The 11,203-nt window shown below is 58.9% G+C and overlaps 1 protein-coding gene across 1 annotated transcript; it reads right to left on the reverse strand.

Moving 5' to 3' along the window:
* Nucleotides 1–3,873: 3,873 nt before the first annotated feature.
* Nucleotides 3,874–5,436, reverse strand: LOC136303435 (serine/threonine-protein kinase pim-1-like; the record flags this gene model as incomplete). The annotated part of the gene is made up of 5 exons (XM_066207104.1): nucleotides 3,874–3,980; nucleotides 4,227–4,403; nucleotides 4,621–4,987; nucleotides 5,167–5,217; nucleotides 5,338–5,436. Coding segments are annotated over 5 exons (801 nt in total), but the record flags the coding sequence as incomplete, so codon positions are not given.
* Between the last annotated feature and the right edge of the window lie 5,767 nt (nucleotides 5,437–11,203).

An 11,203-nucleotide genomic window follows, 5' to 3' on the forward strand; every position in this document is an offset into this window, starting at 1 on the left:
AGTAGTGAGCCATTTCAGAGCCAGTGTGGGGTACTTTACACCCTCTAATACAGCGGCCCCTGTCAAAAATCTGTTCCCACCTCAGCCCACTCCAGAGCCAGAGAACTCTAGGGAAGGGCTTCCCATCCGGGAATTTCGGATAGGACTGATTCCTCACCTTTAGATTTAAAAAGTGTCATTTTGTGCTGATCCGGCCAAGCTATGCCAATTTTGTTTTCGCAGTGGGCAGGCTCAGCACCAAGGACACAGACACCACCTGAGGGAATCAGTGAAATTTACTACAGTTCAAAGCAGCAAAGGAGCACAGAAGGAGCAGCTCAGCAATGCAGCCAGCCGTCACTACCACGGATTGCCCGCAGTGATTGAGAAAGATCCATCACCAGTTACCCTCAGCCTTTCCCATCACCCACACCCACACGGCAGCTGGGGAAGCTGTCACAGCCAAGGACTGCAGAGCCTCTCCCGGACACTGGGAATTCCTGCAGCTGCCTCCAGCCACAGCTGAGGCTCCAGCCTGGCTGGGAGAGGGCCCAGCTTTGATAGTGCTGAATAAACACACTGCCAGCAGCACTCCTAGTGCAGGAACATCTGGTTGCATCCTCCTCTTGGGTTTCTCCCAAAGCCTGGCCAGGGCCCAAGGAGGAATCAGGGGAGTTGCCTTTGACCCTACAGCCCCGAACAAGGCCAGATGTCAGACTTCATGGCCTTGTCTGGCTTCTAAATACAGAAAGGTCAATACATGTTTCACTAAGGAGAGGATGCATCTATTACAACGCTAATGACGGTGCGTATTTTGTTAACGAGCAGATACAAAGATAACCTTTGTCTGGAAGGTTCATCGAGAGGTCACCTTTGGCTCAGGGCCGCTTGTTCAGGCCTCAGTCAGGCCTCTTGTCCAGGCCTTGGCACTTCAGGCTTTAGTGCTGGGCTTGACACTGCTGGCTTAACGCTGGGACTTGATGAGCTCCCAGGTCTTTCCCAACAGAAAGGATTCTATATTCCCATGATTTTATCTGCTGGGTTCAGTCAGGTCCATGTTAGCAGCATTACTTTGGTCAAAAAGTTCCCTCTTGGTCAGCTCTTGTGACCTAAGGCTTCAGCTCCATCAGCTCCTGGTGCTAAGCTGCTCACGCTGAACGAGACGACTCAGAGAGAAGAATACAGTTCATCCAATTCCTTCTGGGACACTGAGAGGGGAGGGTGTGCAAACAGGAGCATTGTTTGGTGTCCCCTCCTCTCTGCCCTTCACGCCTTTCAGCGCTTAGAAACAGCCGAGAGCTTTCTCCAAGAGTGCGATGAAGCAGCTGCTCCTGCTCCCAGGTCCGGCTCTCTCCAGTCTCTGACCTTGCCTGCTTTTGTCCCTCTTGCTGTGCCCTCTGTTCCCCCGGGGCTCGGTGGCTGCTGCCCAGGACTGTGGAAGTGGCACAGATCCAGGGGTCGAGACCCTCCTTCCTCTGCCCTTGCAGCTGCTGGCTCACAGCAGGCTTTTCCATCTGGAAGCTCCACGTGGAGAGGGAGTCCTCACCTCTGTCCCTTGCACAGCCCCCAGGAGCCCAGGGCTGCCATCTCAAGTCCCTGCGGGCCCTGAGGGCTCCCGGGTGCCTCAGGCTGCTGTGACACCGCTGCCCACGGGAGGGAACAGTGGCGGGGGCTGTGCTCAAAGTCAGCTCCATGTGCTGCTGCTGCTGCTGCTGCTGCTGTGGGGGTCGTTTGTCCAGCCCTGCCCCAGACTGAGGGATCGGATCCAGGCCCTGCTGCTGCTCCCTGGGGATCAGGCACAGTTTGGTTGTCGCCGTCAGGGCCAGCAGAAGCCGTGGCCGGAGCAGCGGGTGCTGACAGTGCCCCGAGGCCCGGGGCCGGAGGTGTTCCTGTGCTGGGGGCTGGCCGGAGCTGCCCCTGGTTCTCCCTCTGCCTCCCGCAGAGCTGGGCCGGGCACAAGTGGGGCAGCACAGCAAACAGGGAGCCTGCCAGTCTCTTCCAGCCCTGTCTGCTCAGAGTTTGGGCCTTGGAGCTGCAGGTGGACACAGGCAGCTGCTCCTGCTCCCTCTGCGTGTCCCCGTGTTCAGCAGTGCTGCTCCATCAGTCTGTGCCCAGCAACGGGGAAAAGCCTCAGCCCTGCAGGGCCAGGAGCTGCCGGGCTCTGCCTGGGGAGCTGCTCCACACGGGAACCAGCAGCAAAGGACATTCCTTCCCTAGGACAAGTTTTCTATTAAGGAAAGAAAAAAAAAGAAAATTAAAAACAACACAGAAAAAAAGTGGAAGATAAAAACAAAACCCAAGTGCAGCGTAGTAAAAATACTTTATAGCTTTGGATAAAGAGATAACTGAACTTTTTCAAATGAGATCTCCGTTATTTACTCCATAAATGTGCTGATGGCATGGATCCATCCTGCTGACCTCAGCAGCCTTTTAAAAAAGATTTTGTGGTTTGTTTCCAGTATTATTTTAAATTGTGATTGAAGCAATAGGAAATTGCTTTGTGCCCCGCCAGCTCCAAGCAGGACTGGGAATCTAAACTTTGCCAAACCCCAAATCCTTTACAAGACGACCTTCCTTCTCACCCTGTGAATGAGCTGCACATTCCCTTTGAAATTGTCAGGGGTTTCTTAAAGACGCAAAGTCCCACTTACAGCTTTTTGCTCTGCTTGGGAAGTGCAGAAGGGCAATTCTTCATCCATCCGCTCCAGACTGCACTGCCTTAGGAACGCCGTCCACTCGCCAGGTTTTGCTCACTTGTGGCACTTCTGGAGGAGGAAGAAAGGGCAGTTGCACGATTCCAGCCAAAAAAGGAACGAAGAGCGGGACAGACAAAACATCCTGTGGAGATCCAGGCGTTCAGCTGGAACTGTGGAGTGCTTGGGTTCTTGCCAATTGGATGTGGATCCCTCACTGCAATCTCTTGGCCTGCAGGAGAGTCTCACTCACCTGCAAAAGCAGAAAGCTCACTCGGTGGGCTCAGAATGGGCTCGTCTGATGCAAAGCTGTCAGAGCAATGTGAGGGCAGGGCCGGCCCAGCCGTGCCTGGGGCTGAGCCCAGCAGAGCCCTGGCAGAGCCCAGAGCAGCCTCAGCACCCGCAGAGCCCGGCTGGAAGGAGAGAAACCAGAAAGTGCCCGTCAGCCGAAGGCTCCTGTCCCCTCGTCCCGAGCGCCCGCAGTGCCCAGGCCACGCTGGCCGTGCTCAGAGCTGGGCCCAAAGCTGCCCATCACTGCTGCCTTTGGGGGCAGAGCAGGAGGGCAGGACACGTGCCCAGCCTGCAGCCGGCCACGGCACATCCAGCCCTCAGCAGCTGCGCAGAGCCAAAAGGCAGCTTGACGGCCGAGTGAAGAATCTGTGGCGTCTGCCCCAGCAAAGGGAGGAACCTTTGGTGCCCGGCCAGGCCGTGCCATGCCCACATCTGGGAGCATCCCCCCAGCTGTGGACTCACCTGCAAATTGGGCCCCAGGGAGCGTGTCTGAAGAAGGTGCCAGAATCCAAGTCGATCGTCTTCAGCTGCCGGTGGCCAGGTCGAGGAAGAGCTTGGCATCCTTGGGGTTGTCCTTGGTGTCTCCAGCAGCAGCCCCACCTGATACAGCTTCTCCAGGGGCTCCTCCTTCCCTGGGGGCCAGACCAGGCTGTCAGTGCTCTGCCCAGGGCCCCAGCCACCAACGAACCAGGACAAGCATAACTAGGGTGGATGGTGGCCACCAGTGCTTGCTACACCAGGTCTCCAGCTCCGCCCCAGCACAGATGTTCCCATCTGGTCATCCCTGCTCAGAGCTACAGGCAGGACAAAAACACTCTGGTTTTCTTTAGCACTGATTGCCATGAGATGTGTGGAGCTCTTACCTGTCAGGTCTTTGGATCAAACTGTGCACATGGACCTCTCCCATCTTCTAGGGCAGATGAACACCCTGCAGCCAAGGATCATTGAAGAGGTTTTCTAAGGATGGCCTGTCCAAGGGTTGCATGGACAAACACCTCCTGATAACATTTTGGCACTCTGAAGAGAGAAACCAGAAACCAGCAGTCAGTTGGAGAAGGATCCCGTCTGCTTTGCCCCTCCATTCCCATGCCCAGGCCATGCCGGGTGTGCCCAGAGCTGTGCCTAAACTTCCCCATGGATTCTCTGTTTGGAGGAGCGCAGGACATGTGCCACCTCCTCAGCAGCCGCCAGAGCAGGGTGCTCATCAGCCTGCTGCTGTCTCCCAGCACCGGGATTCCCCTGTGCCCAGAGATGAGGACCCACCTTGAGAGAGCCATCGTGGGAACAAGATGCGCCCCCAGATGAACTGCTGGCCCCTCCTGAACGGGTGCTTCCCCATGACCAGGTGGTACAGCAGGAGGCCCAGGGACCAGATCGTCGCTGCCTCGCCGTGGTAGCGTTGGTGGTGGATCCACTCTGGTGGGCTGTAGGGCAGGGTTCCTATGGAACACAGACGGAGTTCATCAGGGGATGCTGCAACTCCTAAAGCCTCGCCCCGGCATCCCTGGGCGTGTGGGGGCTGGCCCCCTCCCGCCCCCACCCAAAAGCAACTTGGCTCAAGAAATAACGCCGCTCCTAGCAGCGAGAGGGGGAAGCCGCGGTGCTACAGCCAGGCTGGGCCGTGAGATGCCCAGGAACATCCCCTGAGAGGGCTCACCTGCAAATTGCCTGTAGGCTGTGTCTTGGAGGAAGGCGCCACAGCCAAAGTCGATCAGTTTGAGCTGCCCGGTGGCCAGGTCGAGCAGGATGTTCTCCGGCTTGATGTCGCGGTGCAGGACCCCGCAGCTGGTGCAGTGCCGCACGGCCTCCAGCACCTGGCGGAACAGCCCCCGCGCCTCCTCCTCCGGCAGGAACCTCCGCTCCGCCAGGAAACCCGAGAGGTCCTGGCACCGCTCCGGACGCTCCAGCACCAACAGGAAGCTGTTGGGGAGCTCAAGCCACTCCAGCAGCTGAATGATGCCACCACATCCAGAGGACAGCCTGTCCAGCAGCACGATTTCCAGGGGCGCACGGGCGCCGTTGGGCTGCCGAAGGACCACGATGCCGTCAGTGGGGCTGAGGCTGTGCCAGGGCTCGGGAACCCCTCACCCAGCCCCGGATGCTCTGGGCCCCCCGCTCAGCCCACGCCCGCTCTCCCTGCAGGGCTCCCGCCGGCTCTTCCCCTGCCGGGCCCCAGCTTCTCCCGCCGGCCCCGCTCACTCACCAGCTCGCCCCAGTGCTGGACGCGGGCCCGGGGCACGCATTTGATGGCCACCTGCGAGCAAAGGCCAGCAGCGGGCTCAGCTCGCCGCCTGCCCCGCCGCGCCCAGATCTTCTCCTCCTCCTCCTCCGCCCTCCTCCTCCTCCTCCGCCCGCCGCCAGCCCCGCCGCTCACCGGGGCGCCGTCCGAGAGCCGCGTCCCCGAGTAGACGCTGCCGAAGCCTCCGCGCCCCAGCAGCGAACCCAGCCGGTACCGGTCCTGCAGGGCCTCCCGCGCCTCCCCTGCGGGCGACACGCGGCCCTCAGCGCTCGGCCCGGGGCCAGACACGGCCCCCGAGCGCCCCCCGAGCGCCCCGGGCCGGGCATCCCCACCCGCCCCGGGCCCCGGCGGCTCGAGGCCGGCGGCTGCGCTGCCGAGCGGCGGAGCTCGGGCCGGGCAAGCCGCGGCGGAGGCGGCGGGAGCGGCCGCGCCGCGTGTGTCCTTAGCGGGGCCCGGGAGGAGCCGGGTTCGGGTTCGGGGCCGGGGCCGGGGCCGGGGCCGGGGCCGGGGCCGGGGCCGGGCTCGGGACAGGCGCAGCCAAAGCGAAGCGATGCCGCCCCGGCCCCAGGCACTGATGCCCGCCCAGCACCGCCACAGCCAGCACCGCCAGAGCCGGGCGGAGCCCAGACCGCGGCGGGACGCCCGGGGCCGGGGGCGGGCCCGGGGCATGGCCCAGCCCTGCGGGGGGAGAGGGAGAGGCCGGGACTGGGACGCCGAGAGGGGCCAGGGAGGTCGGGAAAGGGACACCGGGAGAGGCTGCGGGACACCGAGACAGAGTGCGGGACAGCGGGAGAGGGAGAGGAGGAACAAGAGAGGGACGGGGAGGGGTCGTAGACGCCGTAGACGCCGTAGACTCGCTGCTGCCGCTGCTGCTGCCGCTGCCGCCGCTGCAACTGGAGCCCTGGGGCCGTTTGTCCGCGTGTCCGTTCCACGCTCCAGCCCCGCGCTCCCCGGGGGCAGCCCCCGAGCCGCTCCAAACACGGCAACTTGGCCGTGCTGAGCCCACATCCAGAGGCCTGACTCCTGCGCCGTGGCGGAGGAATTCCCTCGGTCGCTGCTGTGCATTGTCCCTGCTGAGGGTCAGACACTGTCAGGACACATTCCCTGGTTGTAGGATTCGTGCCCGACCCAAGCACTACGCTTATGTCTCCAGCATTACTTTGCAGCAAAAACAGGGGAAGGCAAACTCTGTGTACAGCCCATGGTATTTTCGAGGGTCTAAAACTCACTAAGTCATCTATCTGAGAGGTGAGATCCATTTGGAATTAATGGCACGGAGAAGTAGTGCAACACGGAAAAGGGAAGCATAGAAATAAATAGAGGAAAACCTCTTGGTTTATTTCTTGCGTTTTCATTTCACTTCTGGAAAGCTGTTGCAGTTTTCCAGCAACCTTCACCACAGTCCCAGCTGCTCTTTTCAAGAACCTTTGGTGGAGAATGAGGTCGAGCTTCTGGCACCAACTGCAGCTTCTCCTGGATTTCCATACTGAGTGCAGCACGACTTTTGCAGCAAAGCAGGACAAATGTTTGGTAAACTTTACAATTTGTCCTTTCTTTTTTCCTTGTGGGCTGGGGAGTTGTGCCTTTGGTAAGGTTTTCCTTGTTACTGTTTTAATCCAAGAAAACAGGAGGTGGCACCAGCACTTGTTGGGGAATGCAACCCTGACTGAATCCAGAGACAGAATCTCCCTGACAATGTGTGAGCTCCCCGGGCTGGGCTCAGGTTCCTGCTGGGACTCTGCAGAGAGCTCCAGCTGGGATCAGCAGCAGCTGGAAATACCTCTGGGCATCTCCCTTGTCTGCTGCTCGGAGGAAGCAATGAAGTGAGTCAAGAAGTTCTGGTTTTTCTTTCTCCGGGTGCATTTTTGCATTGTGTTTGACACCCCAGTGGCAATTTTTGTGATGGCCTCTCTAAGTTGATTCTATTTCAGCAGCACCAGCAGCAGGGCTGTGTTGGAGCGCTGCAAATGTGGCCTGTGTGGCTTTAATTTCCCTCGACTTAGTGCCCGGGGACTTGGGAGCATTTCAATCTCTTCTTTGCCCAGTGCCGGCAACAGAAAGACTGAGTTCACTGTCACAAAAGCACAGCGGGCAGCAAGGATGGAAAAAGGCAATTGCAGTTGTCCTGATAAAATCCAGTCGGCAGCCAGAGGGGTGCAGCAGCAGCCGCGATCTTCAATTGCCAAGGCAAAGGCAGCAGCAGCCTCCTGCCGTCACCTCGGGCTGAGTGAAACAGTGCTGAAAACAGCGCTGGAAGCCGACCCTTCCTTTCTCTGGAGGCTGGGTCGGGGCAGCACAGGCGGCCCTGAGCAGTCTGGGCTGTTGGCGGGTGAGCGTTGCTCCAGGCCGCACTGGAGCCGGACAAAGGCCTTGGAAGGCGAGGCAGGAGCAGGTGGGAAGGGGCCGGCGCTGCTGCTGCTCCTGCCCGGGAGCCCCGGCGGGGCCGGGCCGGCGCCCGCTGCGCTGCGGCTCCTGCTGCTGCCAGAGCCGGGCGGGCCTCGGGGACAGGGAATGGACACGGGGGGACAGCAAAGGCCGGCGGGGCTGCGGGGATGCTGGTGCTGGGGCCAGCGCCGGCACGGAGCTTCGGCCGCAATTGACCCGGAGGGAACCGCTGGGCAAAGGCTCCATTTCAGCCTTTCTTTCCTCACGGCTGCGAAACGACCGAAATAAAAGGAGAACCAGCAGGGCCCGGCCCCTTCTCCTTCGGGAGGAGCTCCACGCCTGGGGCCGGGAGGGGCCCTGAGGGGCCGGGAGGGGCAATGAAGGGCCATGAAGGGCTGTCAGGGGCCAGGAGAGGTTCTGTGTAGCCAGGAGGGGTTTGAGGGGCCGTGAGGAGCCTCAGCCCCGGCAGCAGCGGGGTCCCACCGTGTCCCCAGGGCAGGGCAGCCGTGAGGGGCCGCGAGTGCAGACGTGGCAGCAGAGCGGGCTTGGGGCACCTCTGGGAGGGGATGAGAGCCTTCCCCAGCTCCAAACCACACCAAACCCACCACTAACAGGATTTCCCATCTTTAGAATCCACTGGCAACTTGGAGTCCACTGAACCGTTTAATCCCAGTGGAAAATGCAAGGGAATTTTCCTAATGACTTACATCCAGCCTTGGTTAATCGTGTCTAAGATTTAAAAATCTGACCAGTGAAAAGTAACACTAATAAATAATAAGAACAATAGCAAGAAATAAACTCCCAAATCCCAACACTCAGCACCACACCAAAATGACCAACCTCATTTTTCTTTACTAGCACAAGGTTCATGAAAACAAATGCTGTTAACTTTCTCCACCTCACATCTTCCCCACCAGACAAATGAGGCCGTTTGCAGTGTTTAATACAAGTCACAATGGAGGGCTGGAGGGAAGAACGGGGAGACACTACCAATTTACATGTCAAACCCAGCGGTCCAGCTTCAAAGTGGAGAGAATAAAATGGAATGGGGGCAGGGGCTGGTCAGATGTTCCTCTAAAGGATGGCAAAATCACCTCCAAGTGAACAGGAGGGGAAAATCAATCCCTAGAAACCACCCAGTGTGTTCAGGGACTCAGCTGTGAGGAGCTGGACATGGACAGAGGCATCTGGAACAGTTCTTTCCTCAGGCTGAGCTCTCCAGCCTGGCCCTGAAGTCAATCAAGTGCTTTCCCAGAGCATTCCATGGTTGCCAACCACCCTTCAAGATGTGGCTCACAGGAGCAGAGAACCTTTCTCAAGGTTCTGAGCAGAAAAAGTGGCAAGAGATGCCCAATTCAGAGCTCTGTTTAAAAACCTGGAAAATAAAAATCAGTTGAACTCTGAAGCCCAGCGGTGGCTCCCAGAATCTCAGAGCCAAGGGGAAACGGGAAAGGCTTTTTACAAGAACCAACGCTGAAGAGCTCCCAGATGAATGTGTGTGACATTTTGAGAGGCTTCCAATTTTCCACAGTTTCCCTTGAATTGTTGAAATTGATTTTGCCTTTGCCTCCTCTTGCACTAAAGGAGCCTCATTTCAGCAGCCAGGAAGGCAAAGCTCATTCCTGGCCCTGGCTGCTGTTGTCCGTGCAGCATTTCCATCCCTCCCGTGGCCTCTTCCCTCAGGGTCCCCAGCAGCAGCAGCAGCTGCCGGAGCAGCACATGGAAGCTGCAGATGGAAGTGCTGCCCACCCCAGCCTGAAGCTGCACAAGGATCCTGCTGCCAGGAACCCCAATATTCCCTCCCAGGGGCCCTGCAAACAGTCACCAATTTTCAGAAGAGCAGTGTGGACAGCAGCTGCACCTGGCCGTTATCCTCTATGAAAGGAAGAAAAAAAGACCTCAGCATCGGCTGCTCGGGGCTCAGCTGGGCGTGAGCCTGCAAACCCACAGGGCACCAAGTGTTTGGTGGGCACACAGTGGCCGTGGCTGGGGGCACAGAGCCTTGCATGGTCAGAGAGCGGCAGGAGCACCGCAACCAGCTGCAGGGCGACAGGGCTGGGTCTCAGCATGTCCTTGTCCAAAACTGCAAAGCTGAGCATCACGGCCGTCATCCTGACTGACTGTTCATCTGTGTCCCGCAGGAGCTCCACAAAATGTTCAGTCAGGGGCCACACTTTTTTGGCCTGTGAGGAACACAAGTCGTGAAACGCCGCCCTGGTGCCAACAGGGCCCAGAGGCCAAAGGCCTGTCCCGAGGTACTCGGGCAGCCGAACCAGGAGGCAGGAGAGCTGGGAGCAGCTGCCTGAGCTCTCGAAGCCCAGCCAAGCCCAAGCGACTGCATTCCCCAGCTCAGCTCCAGCCACTGCCCCCTTGTCACCATTGAGGGAGGGATCCTCAGTGAGCTCGAGAAGGGCCCTGAGCGCAAGGTTACACCTTTCCCTGCACTCACTCCGCAGGTACTTTGGGGGAGCGCCAGAGCAGCCGGCTGGCAGGAACATGGCAGCTCCCCGGGGGCTGCTTGTGGCCTCTGACACCCAATTCCTCAGGGCTTCCCACCAGCCCAGCCCCTCAGAGTCTCCCCCAGCCCGGCCAGCCTGCCCGGCAGCAGAGGCGCAGCCCCACAGCAGCTCCAGAGGAGCCCGATCAAGAGTCACCGCGGAGCCCTCAGCAATCCGGCCAGCAGCACACGGGCAGGAGGACACAGACGGCGGTTCCTGGCTGGCACAGGGCTTGTGGCCATCTCCAGGCTCCGGCCTCGCAGGGATGCCCACAGCTCCGGCCCCCGCCCACGCGCTCTCTCGGCAGTGCAAAGGCTTCCGCAGGACCACCGAGGGCCGAGGGGCTTCTGGCCATTTTCCCTGCAAGGCTGCACGCCTGGGCAGCTTGCTGAGCACAAAGCACCCTTTTCCCCCTCTTCCCCTGTGCACCCAGGGCAGCAAAAGAAAAATCCTGGGAGTCCGTGTATTGTAACACATATCCTATATTTATATACTGAAGAAAAAAAAGAAGAAAAGAAGAATCCTTTAGAAGAAGAAAATCCCCGCTGGCTCAGTTGGCCCCAGCAGGCAGAGTGTCCCAGATCAGCTCTCCGCAGAGCTCCAGCAGCGCAGCCAGCCCAGGCCCGACAGTCGAGGCCGTGTCTTCCGTGCCCTGCGGAGCTGATCTCGCAGCTTCCGCAGGATGGAGTACGGAGCTCTCTGGACTGCCCGGAGGACCAAGGCTGTTTCAATGGCCAGGTTTCTGATGGCAGGGCTGCTGTCATCTGCCGTGTCTTCAAGGGCTGCAAGACAGAGGAACACGGGGCCATAGCCCTGATCAGCAGGGACCCGAGGAGAGCCCCCTGCCAGGGCCAGCCCAGCCCGCTCTTGCCATGGCCACGAGGGAGCAGGGACCAAGGGGATTGAAACATTAATTTTGAAGAATTACAGACTTTAACTGGATATTGCTGAAGTAAGACAGATAGACTTCCCTTTTGATAAGCAGAAGCCGGATTTAAGGAACTGATAAATCATGGGGCCTGTCAACTTATGTTTGTGTGTTCTGACTAATCAATAGGCTTCAAGAAGGACAATCAATTCAGAAATCAAATACTCCTGGGAAAACGGGATTCAGTCGT

This window comes from Chamaea fasciata, unplaced genomic scaffold, assembly GCF_029207755.1.
Source record: "Chamaea fasciata isolate MVZ Bird 193981 ecotype frontalis unplaced genomic scaffold, bChaFas1.0.hap1 SCAF_33, whole genome shotgun sequence".
NCBI classification, from domain to species: Eukaryota; Metazoa; Chordata; class Aves; order Passeriformes; family Sylviidae; genus Chamaea; species Chamaea fasciata.